General features: G+C 36.7%; 1 protein-coding gene and 1 pseudogene across 1 annotated transcript in view; both read right to left on the bottom strand.

The window, feature by feature from the left end:
• Positions 1–18,029, bottom strand: part of ZSWIM6 (zinc finger SWIM-type containing 6) — a 193,493-nt gene that overhangs the window by 19,624 nt on the left and 155,840 nt on the right. The window contains exons 5-6 of the mRNA XM_077897942.1: positions 4,508–4,687; positions 3–179 (exon numbers count right to left, since the gene is read on the bottom strand). Of these exons, the coding sequence (XP_077754068.1) occupies positions 3–179; positions 4,508–4,687 (357 nt within the window). The remainder of the gene's footprint in view (positions 1–2; positions 180–4,507; positions 4,688–18,029) is intronic.
• Positions 11,873–13,233, bottom strand: LOC144313271 (cytochrome b-c1 complex subunit 7 pseudogene; annotated as a pseudogene).

Genomic DNA, 18,029 nt, shown 5'->3' with positions numbered 1-18,029 from the left:
ACCATGCCAGAGGGGCCACCCGCGGGAGTCAAAGAGGGAGTTTTCAGTGTCGTCATGGTAACAGTAGTTGGTGTATAGGTCACTGCTGATAATGTGCTGCAAGTGGCTATCCTGCCAGTGGAGATCGCATGCCTCGATGGCTCGGGTGAACACTGTCCGATGTGGCCTGTTCGATGAATCTGTTTTTTCCACAATTCAGAAAGCCGTGTCAGCTATTATTCACATGTAAATAAATCAGTCATACCATTCTGTGGCCAGATGTTCATGAGCACACCCACACACACTATCCTGCACCCCCTAAGCAGAAGGATGAAGGGTGAATATTCTCATGTCCTAAAGTACTAAGGAGGCAAATCAGCCCAAAGAGCCACCATCCACTCACTTGTTTTATCAAACACAAACACTCTGCAGCCATCAAAGCTAAGGTTAAAGGCATCCTGCAAAAAGAAGTGTCAAGTCTAGTTTCCATGCCAAATACACTCAGAGGAGGCACTCGGCACAAAAATCACATGAAAACTCACTGCTCCCCACTTCTGAGGTGCTGTGGTGGGCTGCCCTGATGGGATCAACAGCTCTCACAAACACTATGCAAGAGATGCGACACCAGCCATGGAACCTTTCAGGAAGATGCAATCAGCCTTTAAAGATATGCAGAAGGGTTGTGCTTTTGGTTGTATTTTTTAACTATATTGTGCGGTTTTGCACAATTAAAACTATTATGCTTCTTGGGATATAATGATTAAATGCCACTTTATATCCCAAAGGGCATAAATGCATATATTTAACATTTCACAAAGCCACACAACATAGCTACAAAACAAACCAGCGCACTTACCTTGCCCCTACAGGCTGCCTCCTGACTCCTGTGCAGGTTCCATGACTGGTGTGATGTCCCCAGCATAGTGTATGCCGGGGCATCACAAAAGAGCAGAAGCATACACTCCGAAGAGGATTCAAGTTTCAGGACCTGACGGAGAAAAGAAATGTTTGGGGAATAAAGAATATTCTCATCCCAACTCCTGGGATTATTCAGTTCTTGTGGATAACAGGGTTCAAATACTGTAACTACAATCCCACCCCTTGGGTCTCCACTCCAGACTTACCTTCAACTGTGGCACAAACCTTAGCGAGCCTCAATTGAAAAATCAGGGTAACAAACTATGCTTATTTATGTGTATTTTCTGTTGCTCAAGTATTATCCCTCACTGTACTGAGGCCTAACTCAATGAGAAGCAAACTGGAGCCTTGGCTAGGCAAAGGCAAAAAGGGAATCTTAAAACCCAAAAAACAACCAAAATGAGAACTCTGGGAATTTGTCAAGTGCAACTCCTCTAATTCTGTAGAAGGAACTGAAAACCAAGAGAAGTGACATAACTTGCCAAGGTCACATGGCCAGGCAATGGCAGTGAAAATCAAGACATAAATATCCACACTCTAAATTCAGCTATTTCAGCTGTTGTGAAAGGCTTTGAGAGGTCTTTAACAGATAAGAGACATTACTCCAGCTTGGCTTCAGGTCAACTTAGATATCTGTATTTGAATGGGAGACATATCAAAATGTATGACAGCATGATTAGAGAGGCATGGATCTCTTATGGCCCTTGCCTAGTACACAGAGGAGCACACCTTGCAAACAGGAGTGACCCTACATTTAAGGGCCTTTGAATCTATCAGGGCTTTTTGCTGAGCAAAGATAGTCCTACCTGACAAGCAACTGGTTCCATTACCTCTCACTGTCATTTGTTAAAATATTCCCAAGTTCAAATTTTACACATTTTAAGTGGCTCTGTCATTTCCGAAACAGAACTTAAAACTAAAAGGAGACCTTGAGAAAGCATCTTAGTATTATGCATGTATTTAAAAAATTAGAGTTCTACCTCTCAATTTGGCTCACTGTGGTAATCAATAATAAAAAAGTAAGTGGTAGACCATGACTCCATTTGAAAAAAAAAGCAAAACCCTTAACTTCTCACATGTTTGTATGTAACTGTAGGAGCAAAGAGAAGGTGTAGGAATACACCACACTTTGAATGGTGGTTAGCTACATAAGATCAATAAAACCAATTCTAACAACAACAAAAAAGGCTAAGTATTCTAGCTCCTCTGAATAGAAAAAAAAAAAAAAGAAAACAAGGCTAAATACTAATGAAATAATAACTAAATGAAAATGTAAGATATAGTCTCTAATAACATGGGAAATAAAGATTATGTACATAGACAATGATTAACGAAGATACACAAAATTTGATTAGCATTGAAATTATAGTCAATTTTTTTTACATGTTTGTAGGTTTGTGGGTTTTTTTAATTTTTGCAACAAGATGAAAAATGAAAATTTTTTTGGAGACTTTTGCATCAAGATGGAAAAAAACCCCAAATTTTCAAAATGATACATATACAAATTTATTTTTAAAATCTTGAATAAAGTAGGTATAATATTAATACATGCTGATAAAAGAAAATTTGGGAAATTCAGAAATATAAAAAGGGAGAAACTAATAGCTCTTTTATCAAAAAATTAAAATAAAAAAATTGGCTATCATTCTGGCATATGTAAAAAAAACCCTACTCTTTCAGAGTGTAGATTTTAATGTTGCTGTTGTTGTTAATTAACTCTAACAAATAACCTTAGCAAAGACAAGGCCTGATTCCCCCTAAATATTCACTCCAATGTGCCAACACAACCAATTCTGCCCACGGCCTACGTCATGTACACACTCTACCCAGCTGCAATGTGTGGCAGCTGGGCTCTGCTGGCTACCGCAGACTCTCCCCTACCAAGCCTACTCAGTACTCCAGCAGAAGTACTGCAGGCTAAACATCAGAGTCCCTCTGTAGAGATATCTCTTCTGCTGGAGGACGTGGATATTCTGCTAAAGACAGGAACCCTGGTGCCTTCAGGCCCAACAGTGAGAAATGTTGCCCTTAGAATGGATTTTGACTTCTATGCTTAGACCAAACCATACACAAAATAACCTGTTTCATCTGGAGTCTAGACCACTTTCTTAAAGGCTCTCCAAAGCCTATGGAATATTTATGTTTAATCAAAGGGAAAGTGACCAGATGCAAAGTAAAATAAACTGTAAAATGTTAGGATGGCAGTACCAAAAAGCAGGTGGGAGTGAAACTTCCAAATATAGTTAAGGAAAAGGAGATTAAAGTAATTACCTATGTATAGGGAAACACTTTCCTAGCAATGGAAGAAAATAAATGTTGAATTGTTGAACTTGAAAATCCTAAGCTTCTGGAAGAAAACTGGGATAAACTAATTTTCTTCAAAATTATTAAACAAAATGATCACGGGCAATAAAAATACTAAATTCCCAAGACATATATTTCCAGACAAAGCAAGGCCAGATAATCAACTTTTCCAAGTCCTAAAACTTCTTTTTGATTAGACAAATCCCTGTGGAGTAATACATCTCATTTTCTTTCTTTGTAGGGATTGAAAACACTATTCTAACATTCATACTCAACACAATGTCCGACTCACTCTAGTAATACCAACTCCATACAGGGCCAGCCTATACAGAATGAAAATCTCTGTTCTGGATCCTTTCAGTGTAATGTAACTCCCACCTTACATGGATCACAACGTTCAAGTCGGTCAAATCCCCCACAGCATCCTTCCCCCTGAACCCCAAAAAGGGCATCCTTCCCCCGAACCCCAAAAAGCACAAAGACACATAAATAATGACATGAAAAAGTGAATGAAAATTTTATTTGTAAGACTTAAGTTCCTTAAGGACTTGGTTCTGAAAGAGAGGATAAAATAGTATAGTAGCTGGAAAGGAAAATGAGGCCAAGGAAAGATTTGGTTTTTTTTGAAGATGAGAAGAACTTGAGCTAAATAGGTAGGCCCAACAGAAAAGGAAAAGCTGGAGAAAAACAGCATAAGAGGACATATGGAAATGTCTGAGAGCATCTCTCAGCTGTCCCCAAGACTGGCGAGCACTACTAGCTTATAGTAGGTGGGAACAAGTATGCTGAACAATCCTTTACAATAAAGAATTTTCCTACTCCAAAAGCCAACAGCATCCCATGCCCCTCCAGCACAGTCATAAACATTTACTTGCTTTATTTTAAAACTAACAATTTTTAACTGATCAAATTACACAGTAACTCAAATACAAATTGGGTTGCACCAACAGCGATAAAAACACACAGTTTTCAAGCCTCTCGATATTTAGTTTTTTTACAAGGTAATATATTACCACCCTATTCCATGACTTTTTACATTATTTCCCAAAGTAAATAATTAATAGGGAATTTTGACACATACTAATACATAAAAGTATAATATCCATCTGTATCCTAATATGAAAACACACACACAAAGGATCAGGTAAAAATTAAAAATACATAGGTTCATATTCAAAACATCAAGTCCTTAAATTGTACTAAGTTCTAGTGGGCAAAATAATTTTCCTACATATAAGTTATTATTATAGGCATATATCTACAATTAAGCAAATACAAAGTGAGCAGAATATTACTGCAGTCTCACCTTGGTTGGCATTTGCACCCTGAGGCAAAGCATTGGTTAAGTTGGGTAATTCACTGCCATGATTTCCATCTTCCCATGGACAGACATCAACACTGTTCCACTTTTTCAGCTGTTTTAGCCAACTGGCCTTCTGCTCCAATTTGCAGTGGGGGTTTAAAACTATACACATCCACAGAGCACCTAATTTAAAGGGAGGAGGGAAGTCAATTTCAAAAATTAGAAAAATTTCCAATTCTAATAACTTAATGATACATTTTAAATGCTTTCAGAATGGACCCAGTTCTATCATTTTTACAACTCAATTCTCTCCTTATTTAATTCAAGCCATAAATCTCATACAGAGTTTGATGGAAGGACCACAGAGTCCAAATTTCAACCAAAGATCCAAACACTGTTGCACATAAAGATGAAAGATATTTCAAAGGCCAACTATAATCATCTCCCTACTTATGTGACATTTTGAACAAAAATGTCAATAAAGAATACAACCCTACAGTCCAATTTGCCACTTTAATGTACAAATAGGTTTTATATATTTATATATGAAAGCTGCAACAAACCACTCTAAATGGTTCTTCAATGCAAAAACTAAACTTACATTTTTACAATAAAATCATAAAGGTATACAATGGACACAAATAGTTTCCTAGTCTTCTTATAAGCTTTCCAAACTTTAGTATGTCTTTAAATTCGTATGCATATCTGCATATCAAATAATTTGCATATTTATATATCAATAAATCTTTTCAAACCAAAATTCACTTAAACATATTTCTCTAAATGATTTAACCAGAAACTGATCTTATAAGTGAAATCAGTAAATTTATGTCTTTATGTGAATGAAATCATGAAACAATCAAAATTTCACTTGTTTTTCAAAGGAAAAGCTATAATGAATTTAGATAGTATAGCTCAAAAAAAAATAGTATAGCTCATAATTTGAATAAAGTACTGATAAAAATTATCATTCCTTTCTACATTCTTCAAAGAGATAGCTAATTCAAACAATTATTTCACAAGTCCTAAAATTTCAAGTTTTACTTTATTAATTTCTGGTATTTCAGACCCATTCACAAAACTTTTTCTTTGAAAAGGTACGTGTATCTGTGTCTATTTTAATCAACTGTGTTAGCCAAGTGAAAAACAAAGACAGAAATGAACAGTTTGTTCTGTCCAAAAGAGATGCTTTACATTCTTCCACATTTAAAATTAACAAGCTTCCCAAGTATCCATCAATAGATCAATGAATAAAGATGTGGCATGTACTGACGGACACACACACTTACACACACACACAGTGGAATACTATTCAGCCATAAAAATGAAATATTGCCATTTGCAACAATACAGATGGAGCTAGACATTATAAATGCTAAGTGAAATTAAGTCAGTCAGAGAAAGACAGTATAAGGTATTTAACCTTATGATTTCACTAATGTGTGCAATTTAAGAAACAAAACAAAGGAAAAAAGGGGAGGAAGAAACTTAAAAACAGATTCTTAACTATAAAGAATAAACTGATTGGTTACCAGCGGGGAGGTAGGTTGGAAGATGGATAAAACAAGTGATGGGGATTAAAGAGTACACTTACAATGATGGGCGCTGAGTAATGTACAGAATTGTTGAATCACCATATTGTACATCTGAAACTAACATAACACTGTATGTTAACTATGTTGGAATTAAAATTAAAAACTTAGGATCCCTGGGTGGCTCAGCAGTTTAGCGCCTGCCTTTGGCCCAGGGCATGATCCTGGAGACCCAGGATCAAGTCCCACATAAGGCTCCTTGCATGGCGCCTGCTTCTCCCTCTGCCTGTGTCTCTGCTTCTCTCCCTCTTTCTGTGTCTCTCATGAATAAATAAAATCTTTTAAAAAATTAAATTAAATTAAAAACTTAATAAAACATAAATAAAATTAGCAATTATAAAATTCTTCTATTATAGAATCTGACATTTTAAGGATCAAGTAACTTTTACCAATAGAAAATAAAAATTGCCACAACTGACTTAAGCCACAGATATTTAAAAATTACATTTCTTTATTTTAAAATGCCAATTAAAAACAAAATGTGGTCAGTTAAAATGAAATAAACCCACTAAACTTCTCTCTCCCCATGAATACAAAAAGCAGCAATCTAAGTACTATACAAAGTAAATAAAGGCAAGCAGACTGGAGAAATAAAAGTTTAAGAAGTAAGCTATATCAGGCTGATTTCCTGTTACTTTTCCCCCGTCTTTTGTCTCCTGGCTTGGACAGAAGATTAGTGCCATTAGGAAAACTCTGTAGAGGGCACATACAACAAAAACTTAAGAGAAATCTCATCTAGTTGGTGAGAAAACTGAGAAAAGGGGCCCTCCTCCTACTCAGGAGTTGGAGAGGTAGATCCCTAAATACTATCTATCAACAGGCCCAAGTCCTGTGGACCAGAAAGACCAAAGGCAGCAGCAGAGCCAAAGCTTTGAAAACTATGGATATCGTCATCCAAAGAAGGTGAAACAGAACTCATGGTCTTAATCTACCCCAGTTGTTGATTGTATGCTTTAAAAACAATAACAAGGGACGCCTGGGTGGCTCAGCGGTTGAGCGGCTGCCTCCCTCTCAGGGCATGATCCTGGGGTTCTGGGATTGAGTCCCACATCGGGCTCCCTGCATGGAGCCTAGTTATCCCTCTGCCTGTGTGTGTCTCTGCTCTCTCTGTGTGTCTCTAGTACATGAATAAATAAAATCTTTAAAAAACAAAACAAAACAATTCTCCAGAGGATTTTAATAAGATCCAGACTTTCAGGGGGTGCCTGGGTGACTCAGTCAGTTAAATGTATGCCTTCAGTTAGGTTCATGATCCCAGGATCCTGGGATAGAGTTCCAAGTGGGGCTCCCTGCTCAGTGGGAAGCCCGCTTCTCCCTCTCCCCCTTACCCCCGCCACTCCTCTCTCTCTCTTTGGTAGCTCTCTCTCTCAAATAAATAAAATCTTTGAAAAAAAAAAAAAAAAGACCCAGACTTTCACAGCACAGTATTCAAAATGTCAAGGATCCAAAAGTACTTGGCTTACAAAGAAACAGGGAAATGTGATCAATTCTCAAAGGAAGAAAACAATCAACAGATGCCAACTAAAATGAACCAGATGTTAGAATTATAAATCAGAAACTTTATTTTAACTATGCTCCATGAGATGAAGGTAAACACTAATGAAAGGAGTAAAACACAAACTATAAAAAGAACTAAATGGAAACTTTAGAACTGAAAAAAAAAATGTCTGAAATAAGAAATTCACTGGATGGGATATCGGTGGCAAAAGGGATATGAGAAAGGGAAAAGTTAGTGAATGTGAAGATAATAATGGTCTCATCTTAACAAAGAAAACCTTAAAGACAAGTGGGAAATTATCAAAAGGTATAACATTTGTGTCAGTAGAGTCCCAGGAGATGAGGCATAGATACAGAAAAATGTGGAAGAAATAATGACTGAAATTTTCAAATTTGGAAAAATATATGAATTTTATAGAAGCAGTTCAGCCAACCACAAAAAGGGTAAATTCAAAGAAAGCCATGCCTCCCCGCAAAAAAGAAAGCCATGCCCCAAAATCTCATAATCAAAGCACTGAAAACCAAAGATAGAGTAACAAAATCTTGAAAGCAAATAATAAAAAAACATCATACATAGAATGACTCAAATAATTCGATATTTCTCCTCACAAATCACAGACAACAGAGGACATTGGAACAATATTTTCAAAGTGTTGAAAGAAACTGAAGTGTCAACACAAAATTCTATATCCAGCAAAAATATTGCTCAGGATTGATGGTGAAATAAAGGGTTCTCACATCAGGGAAAAGTAAAGTATTTGTTGCCAAAGAGATCTGTTCTAGAAGAAATGCTAAAGGTAGTTCTGCATGCTAAAGAAAAATAATACCACAGGGAAACTGGGAAACATAGGAATAAAAGAAGAGCAATAGAAATGATAAATACCTGACTACGTATAACAAAATGTTTCTGTCCTTTTAAGTTATTTAAAATAAATATGACTATTGAAAATAGCAATTTGAACATTGCCTTGTGGCATTTTAAATGTATGTAGATGTAATACACATAAAAACTGTAACATAAAGAAGGGAGAGTAAAAGGACCTATAAGATTTTAGACTCTACATTCTATTTAAAGTGGGAAAATATCAACTCAAAGTAGACTGGTTAAAGTTATGTATGTTTAATACTAAAACCATTAAAATGATACAAAGAGATACAAATACAGAAGACAATAAAAGTTTTTTTTTAATTAATTAATTTATTTATTTATTTATGATAGTCACACAGAGAGAGAGAGAGGCAGAGACATAGGCAGAGGGAGAAGCAGGCTCCATGCACCGGGAGCCTGACGTGGGATTTGATCCCGGGTCTCCAGGATCGCGCCCTGGGCCAAAGGCAGGCGCTAAACCGCTGCGCCACCCAGGGATCCCTACAAAAGACAATAGATTAAATAAAATACTAAAAAAAGCTAGAACAATGCAAAGAAGAGAAAGCATTAAAGGAACAAAGGAAAAAAAGGGGATAAACAGAAAACAATTAAATGGTAGAGTTAAATTCAACTACATCAATAACCATATTAAATGTAAATGGTCTAAACACAGAAATTTAAAAAGATGGTAAAATCAGATTAAAAAGCAAGACCCAACTCTATGCTATAAGCGAGCTACTTTAAATATAAGGATATAGATGGATTAGATGGAAAAGGATGGAAAAAAGATATACTATGCAAACACTTACAAAATAAAGCTGAAGTAGCAATATTAATATCAGACAAAGTAGACTTCTGAACAAGGAATATTTATTTCAGATAAGGTGAGACATAATAGGATAAAAGGGTCAGTTCTCCAAAAACACATGAGAATCCTACATGAGTAAAGCTAAACCTAACATTAAGACTTCAAAATATATAAAGTATTTAGCTTAATGGAGAAATAGACAAATTCATATTTATATTTAGAAACTTTAATACTCCTTTTCAATAACTAATAAAACAAGTACAAAGAAAATTAACAAGGATGAAGAATAACTAAACACTATCAACCAATTTAGCTTCACTGATGTTTATAGAATATTTCACCTACCATTACTAGAAAAAATAAAACAAAATACTACTCTTTTTAAAATGCACAAAGAACATTCACCAAGATAGCCTGCATTCTAGGCCATGAAACAAACTTTGACAAATTTGAAAGAACTGAAGTCATGCAAGGTATATTCTCTAATATGACAGAATTAAACCAGAAATCAGTAACAGAAAATAAATAACACTTATAAATAACTCATGACTAAAAGAGGAAGCGATAAGAAAAATCTGTACTGAATTAAATTACAAATAAAATACATCAAAAATTGTGATCTATAGCTAAAAAGAGTTCAGAGGGAAATGTAGAGTATTAAATACTTATACTGGAAAGGAAGAAAAGACTCATAGCACTAATCTAGATATCTACCTTAAGAAACTAGAAAGAGAAGGAGAAATCAAAGCCTGCAAATAGAAGGAAGAATATAACTTGAATTGAACACTGCCCACCCCTCAAATTCTATGAAACCAAAAGTTGGTTCTTTAAAAAGATTAATAAAATCAATAAAGCTACAATCAGAATAAAAAGAAAGACAAACTATCAGTATCAGGAATAAAAGAGGGCACATCATAATAGGTCCCAGAGAGGCATTAAAAGGCTCATAATGGAATTCTATGAACAACTTTATGCCTATAAATTCTACTAACTGGATAAAAGAAATCAATTCCTTAAAAAAATCAAAAATCATCAAAGTTCACTCAAGAAGCAATAACTTGAATAGTAATAAATTTATTAAAGAAATTAAATCTGTAATTAAAAATCTCTAACAATGCAGGTTCAGAGGTTTCCCTGGAAAATTCTACCAAACATTTAAGAAAGAATACCAATTCTACACAATATCCTCCTGCAAACAGAGAAGGGAATGGCTTCCAACTTATTTTAAGAGGCCAACACTACCTTGATACCAAAACCAAAGATATTACAATAAATACAAATCAATATCCCTCATGAACATAGGAGTAAAACACCTCAACAAAATATTAGACAATATAATTAAGAAATATACAAAAAGGAAAATAAACCACAACTAAGTACAGTTTTTCCCAGGAAAGCAAGGTTGGTTTGACATTAAAAAAAAAAAAATCAATCAGTGTAAATCACTATATTAACAGATTAAGGAAAAAATCAAAAACATGACCATTTCAACAGATGCAGAAAAAGTAATTTTAATTTTCTTCAACAGAAAAAGTAAATGACAAAATTCAACTTTACTTCATAATAAATAAAACTCGCAGCAAAACAGAAGATCACTTAGCCTGATAAAGGCATCTGTGAAAGAAATCCTACATTAACATCATAATTGAAAAAGACTGAACGTTTTTCCTGAAATCTAAACAAGGCAAAGATGTCTGCTCTTACCTCTAGTATTCAACATCACACTGGGAGAGAGAGAATCTTTAAGCAGGCTCCACACCCAGCATGGAGCCTGATGCAAGGCCCCAATCTCGGGACCCTGAGATCATGACCTGAGCCGTAATCAAGAGTTAGACACATAACTGAGTTAAGGTGCCTCTACAGCAGCTTTATTCATAAATGCAGAAGACTGGAAACAATCTGAATGTCTTTCAACTGATGGACAGATAAATTGGCACATTGGTACAACTTATAACTACTCAGCAATAAGAAACAAATCCCTGATGTACACATAACATCTCAAATGGATTATACTAAATGAAGGAAACCAGAATCAAAAGAATATGTATAGGTATACATACATACACTCTCATTACTTATAGGACATTTTAGAAAAGGTAAAACCTAAGGGACTGATAACCAATGCAAGGGATTAAGGGTTAGCAATGGAAATGACACACAGGGACAGTATGAGGGAATTTTTGGAGGTGATGTAACTGTTTCATATGTTGATTGCAGTTATTGTTACAGGAATCTATTCATTTGTCCAAACTCAAAACTGTACAGCAAAATATTTAGACAATATGTATTTTTAATAATTATAATAGACATTTAGTTAAAGTAATACATTCACAGTTCAAAGAGTTCTTTTTTAAAATATTTTATTTATTTATTCACAAGAGACAGAGAGAGAGAGGCAGAGACACAGGCAGAGGGAGAAGCAGGCTCCATGCGGAGAGCCTGATGTGGGACTCGATCCCGTCTCCAGGGTCACACCCTGGGCTGAAGGTGGCACTAAACCACTGAGCCACCCGGGCTGTCCAGTTCAAAGAGTTCTCTAGTTGTTCATTTCAGGTTTAACCAACTTTATAAAAATACTCTGAGGACAGGTGAAACCAGAGATTTCAACTACACGATTCTTTTTTTTTTAAACATGATTCTTTCTTTGCTCATTTTTTGCTCTCTCCTTTTTCCCACCTAACCTCTTTCAGGTATCATTCAAGGTAGAATTTATCCTCACATTCTGTCCATTGCTCGTTAGGGAAAACCTGCTGCCTCATGGTCAGTTGCAGTGCTCTCAATGTAAATCATCCTATCATTATAAAGATTCTTAGGAAGTCTTCTTATGGCTTCTTTTACACCATCATTTTCACATATTGTATCATCTTACATTAACCCCACAGTTTATTGAACACTGCAGCACTATAATACCATTTTTGAATATCCCCGGGGCCCTATCTGGATGCTGCAATGGCAAGCCTGCTCTCCATGATGATCCAAGAACCACAAGTGTATGTATTTTTATATTATTTATAGCAATATTTTACAGTACAGTAAGAATCTTACTGTATGTAAAGTCTAAAGCAAACTGCTGCTACATAATATCTGTATCAAACAATACTGTCTACTGGTACTCCAAAGATTTAAGCGAGTATTCTTTCTACAGAAATCCTCTAACAAGCCAATGGACATTGCATAAATGACCACCTTATTAATCCTAGGCCTTTCCTATGCCCAGAAACAGGAAAATGAGCTTCAAATGAAACATGACCACACACTGTTGCAAAGCAAGGGACAAATCCAAATGGTTCCTAAAGAACCTGAAATTAATAGCCTTTTCCATGGAATCCCATTAGAAAATGGGATATAACTTTACCATGTTTTAGGTTGTGGATGGTTACCCTAACATGAAAAAAGTTACATACAAGTAATTAAATAAAAGCTACACATTGGATCAAAAATTGCCATTGATACTTAAGAGGCTACACTGAACTAAAAAAATTTCCAAATCATCAAATTATCTTTTTAAAAAGTAAAATCATAATAGCCAACAGTTAATGCTTAAAAATTAAGAATACTTCAAAGGCACCTGGGTGGTGCAGTTAAGTGTCCAACTCTTGGTTTTAGCTCAGGGTCATGAAATGGAGCCCTGAGTCAGTGTGTATGTACTCTGCTTAAGACTCTTTCCCTTTCTCTCTGACCCTCCCCCCACTTTATTTCTCACTCTCTAATAAATAATCTTTTTAAAAAAGAACATTTTCTGTTTCTCTTCTAAGATGTTTTTAATCGTATATTTCTACTAATCTTAAATGAATACTTTATCAGACAAAACTAAAATCAAGAGGTTGCCCTGCAAGATGTGCTGTGACTAGTAGCTTCATTATCAGGTCATGATCCCCGGGTCCTGAGAGCAAGCCCAGCATTGGGATCCACACTGGGCATGGAGCCTGCTTAAAGCTCCCTGTCCCCATCTCCCTTCTGCTGTCTCTCTCTCCCTTTCTAAGAAAGAAGAAGAAAGGAAAGGGAAAGGGAAAGGGAAAGGGGAAAAAGGAAAAAGGAAAAAGGAAAAAGGAAAAAGGAAAAAGGAAAGGAAAGGAAAGGGGAAAAAGGAAAAAGGAAAAAGGAAAAAGGAAAGGAAAAAGGGAAGGAAAAAGGGAAGGAAAAAGGGAAGGAAAAAGGAAAGGAAAGGAAAGGAAAGGAAAGGAAAGGAAAGGAAAGGAAAGGAAAGGAAAGGAAAGGAAAGGAAAGGAAAAAGGAGAGGAGAGGAGAGGGGAGGAGAGGGGAGGGGAGGGGAGGGGAGGGGAGGGGAGGGGAGGGGAGGGGAGGGGAGGGGAGGGGAGGGGAGGGGAGGGGAGGGGAGGGGAGAGGAGAGGAGAGGAGAGGAGAGGAGAGGAGAGGAGAGGAGAGGAGAGGAGAGGAGAGGAGAGGAGAGGAGAGGAGAGGAGAGGAGAGGAGAGGAGAGGAGAGGAGAGAAGAGAAGGAGAAAGAAAGAGAAGAGGAAAAAAAATCAAAGAAGGGACGGGAAGGGACAGGAAGGGAAGGGAAGGGAAAAGATGAGGAAAAAAAATCAAATAGAGATTATAGTCCTTAAAAGCAAAATCCTAAATATTCTTGGAAACTTTAAATAATGATTTCTATGATTTGAGGAAAAAAGAGATCCATCCTAGATTTTCATGCTTACATTTCTCTAATTAGAAAATCTCCATGTTGTAGAATGAAAAGAATTTTTAAAGCCAAGCCTTTATTAATTTGCCTATAACATTCTTTTATTGCTCACCTCCCCAAAGAGAGGTTTCATCCTGAAAGGATGTTCTTAATGTTAGATTCAAGTTCAGAGCTATAATAGATATGGTCTTTTATCTTAACAGTCACCACTACAAAAGCTGTAATTAGCCTTAATAACCAAATTAACCAAATTGAGTAAGTCATTCTCCAAATTTTATTAATTCAGAGTCCCACTTTGGGCATTTATTTTCTTTCCCTCCAACACATGCCTGAAACATTTGTAGTTTTAAAAATAAAGCTCTTTGATAATTAAACACTTCATTCTGCTGTCCGTCAGAAATATTAACCCTTGTAAGGACTCAACCAAAAATACTATACAGAACTTAGGGAGAACTCAGCCTTTCTAGCACTTACCAGAGGACCTGACATCTATAAAGGTATTACTGGTTCTTTCACAAAGGACACTTAATTATTTGCTATGAATTACAATGAAACAAATTCAATACTTTTAAATTGCTTTCCTAGCTTCAATACCTCAAAGTGTATAAAGGCAATTATCAAATCACTGGTGTGTGCATCATTCAGTTTCTGAATTATCCACATCACATTTCAGCTCTGGTCCAGCTTTTTCTCCACCATCCAGCACGCTCTTTACTCTTCTTTCCACTCTACCACCTAATCTGCACACCATGATTTCTATCAAAAAGATGCCCTGTAACAACATACAAGCCAAAGTACACCAAAACTAGAAAGGCAACTTCCCTGAGAAGAAGAAAAAGATGGGGGAAAAAAAAGCATTCTTTGGCACAAGGCAAACAGTTCCAATCCACTCAGTAGTCTTAAACCTGTTCACATCCTATAACTGACCAAAGAGTGAGCGAATGTGGGCAGACTCACACTGAGGCAGAAGGCAAATCACCACAAAGGCCTTTTTGGTTACTTCTGCACTTCTCCAGTAACAGTGTCAGTGGACAAGCACCCCATATTCCCAGAAAATGGGAGTAACAAGAATTAATGAATTCTACATGCCCCGAGAGACTATCTTTTCCCTCAAACATTTAGGTGTACAAAGCCGTTACCACTTTGCCCCACCTCACATACCCACTGTTTTACATTTCCAACTGGAAGGAATGTTTGATCAACTAGCTCTGATCTGGAAAGGACAAGATATGCCCCAGGCTAGCCCACTTAGTGTCTCTGAGGTGGCAGTTCTCTATTTAAACAATAGGGATGATAATTCCTACCTACCTCGTAGGGCTGTTTAGACTTAAGATTATACATACAGATAGCTGTTTGAAAACTGCAGAGTTTACTCAGATCCAAAAGGTACACTCCCAGCAAACCTCTGTGTAGAGGACTTTGAAATTGAGTACATGTAGACTCAAAGGGTAGAACAGGACTGGAGGGCTCAGATTGCAAGTGATTCTGTGAATACCCTTACAAGTATTTTATATTTAATAAACCAATTAAGAAAACATATTAAATTAAGCAAAATATCAGTGACATTAAATGCTTAAGTTAGTAATAATGGGTTCCTGTAAATTAATGTCCACTTGCTGTGTGATTTTAGCAGGAAACCTCTTTTAGTTTCTCCTTTTCCCTTGGTTTCAACAATCAGCTTTTAAATGTTTTGTTTCCCGGTAGGCATTTTCTCTCCAGCCTGCCAGGCCCCAAGGGGGGCCCACAAGGCCACTTAGAAGTCTGAGATGCTTTGGGTAATTTTTTCCTCTTCTACTGTCACAAAGGTGGCATTTTTCAAACTCATCCCTATCCCTCCATTTTTGCTGCCCACAGGAACTTCATGCCAGGGGATGGACAAAGAGTGTGGTGCTGAAGCCTGTGCATACTGTTCCTTTTAGCAACTCTTCCTTAGCATCTCTGTCAAAACTTCTAGCTACCACCCCATCCACTCTGCCTTCCTTTTATATTTTCAATGCCTAGGGTTCCGCAGTCTTCCACAGGAACACAAAATTAAGTTACCTGATCTCAAGTTCTTTTTATCGGAGAAAAAAAACCCTGAAGTCAAACCAGGTGAAATTTGGTATAATGAGAACATGAAGGTAAGGAAGAACTACTGTTTAAAAAAAAAAAAAAAAAATCATTAAAAATGGGAGATGCAGGGGTGCTTGGGTGACTCCGTTGGTTAAGCGTTCTACTCTTGATCTCAAGGTCACAAGTTCAAGTCCTGTGTTGTGCTCCATGAAGCACGTGGAACCTATTTTTTAAAAAAATGGAGCTGCAGAATATGCAAGATCATGCTACATTGTTTATTAATAACCATTCAATTTGGACAAATATCTAACTCAATCCAACATTAGAGAAAAACTGAAAAACAGAACTTCATTTTCACACATTGTTACATCCTATACTCTAAGAGAAATTTAGCATTTGGAAAAATAAATAACCACGAGAAGCATGAATGAAGTATTATCAGATAGATAACCACTATTCTGGTTATCTATGACCTATGTTAAAATCTACCCTAAATTTACTGGCTTTAATACAGAATGTATCACTGGATCCCATGATTCTGCAGGGGAGAAGCTCTCCTCTTAACTTTCTCCCTGCCTCAACACGGCCCCTCCAGAGGGACAGTATGGGCTTTCTCAGAGCTTGGTAGCTTCAGGACAGCCAGACCACTTACAGGGAAACTCAGATAAAAACCTTCCACAAGACAGGAAGTGAACCTGCTAGTCTAGTCATTTAATGCCTGGGCCCAGAAACTGGCCTAGCATCTATTGTGCCATGTTCTGTTGGTCAAACATTTTTTAAAAATTGACAAGATGAGGGGAATCCCTGGGTGGCTCAGCGGTTTGGCGCCTGCCCTTGGCCCAGGGGCAATCCTGGAGTCCCAGGATTGAGTCCCACGTCGGGCTCCTGGCATGGAGCCTGCTTCTCCCTCTGCCTGTGTCTCTGCCTCTCTCTCTCTCTCTCTCTCTCTCTCTCTCTCTCCCCCCGTCTGAATAAATAAATCTTAAAAAAAAAAAATTGACAAGATGAAAAAACAAAGACCCCAAGTCTAAACAAAGGGAGTAGCAAAGGATGTGTGGCCATCTTTAATCTACTACAATTACCAAGAAAAATTATAAATCTGCTAGATTACAAAATGGAAAACTAAAGTAAGTACTTATGAGTATTAAGTAAATACTAACCATTAAAGTAAATAGTAATGAGCACGAGAATGTTGTTAGTTAAGCTAACCAGACCCAGATAAGCCACTGAACACATGAGAAGAGCTGCCAAAAAGAGTAAAGCCAAAAACAAAAAAGTCATGAAAACTTAACAACATAAAAGGTATCCCAACACACAGTGCAATATTAGGTGCTGGTTTGTATGCTAATTTTTTATTCCTTCAAGGAAAAACCTAACAATATCAGGTTACACATGTTGGGTTTCTAATTAGAGTCTACGTTTAAAATTTTTAAATGTCTGTCTTTAGGGTACAAATCACTCTATCTAGTTTAGCGAACATACTTCTAAAAGTGAATGGCACCTTTACTTATCCACCTGAGAGTAAATGCTGCCATTTATTGAATATTCATCTCACACTAACCTTATACTATGTATTTTACACATACAATCAATCACATTTCACCTCACGAAAACTCGCTGTACAGAAAAGTAAACTGAGGTCCAGAGAAAAGAAGAAAGGTATTGTGATGGGAGCCAGACTCACAGTCCCCAAAAACCAACATTCTCAACACTCAGGTATCTAGCCTCTGCCTATCTATATGGTCAAAAAGAACTTCTGTACGTTAGGATCCGTATGTGCAGCTGTGCATATATAAATTCCAAGATTAGTCACTTCTGTCTCTTGACAGAATCATCATTCCATTCCTCATGTTTTAGCAATATAATACAAAGGGACACAGCTAAGAAACCCTGTACTTTTATTTAACCTTGTATTCTGTATGTACTTAGAACAGGTCTCTCCCACGTAAAGAAAGCATCTCCAGCAAAAACTTAAAAAGAGCCTAATTAAACCGAAGAAAATTACACTTTTTAAGACTGACAGTCACAGCAAACAAGTCATTTCACTGTAGATTAAAACAACAG

This window comes from Canis aureus, chromosome 5 (genome assembly GCF_053574225.1).
Source record: "Canis aureus isolate CA01 chromosome 5, VMU_Caureus_v.1.0, whole genome shotgun sequence".
Classification (NCBI taxonomy): Eukaryota; Metazoa; Chordata; class Mammalia; order Carnivora; family Canidae; genus Canis; species Canis aureus.
The sequence above is the reverse complement of the archived record's forward strand: the minus strand, read 5'-3'. Positions and strand labels throughout refer to the sequence as shown.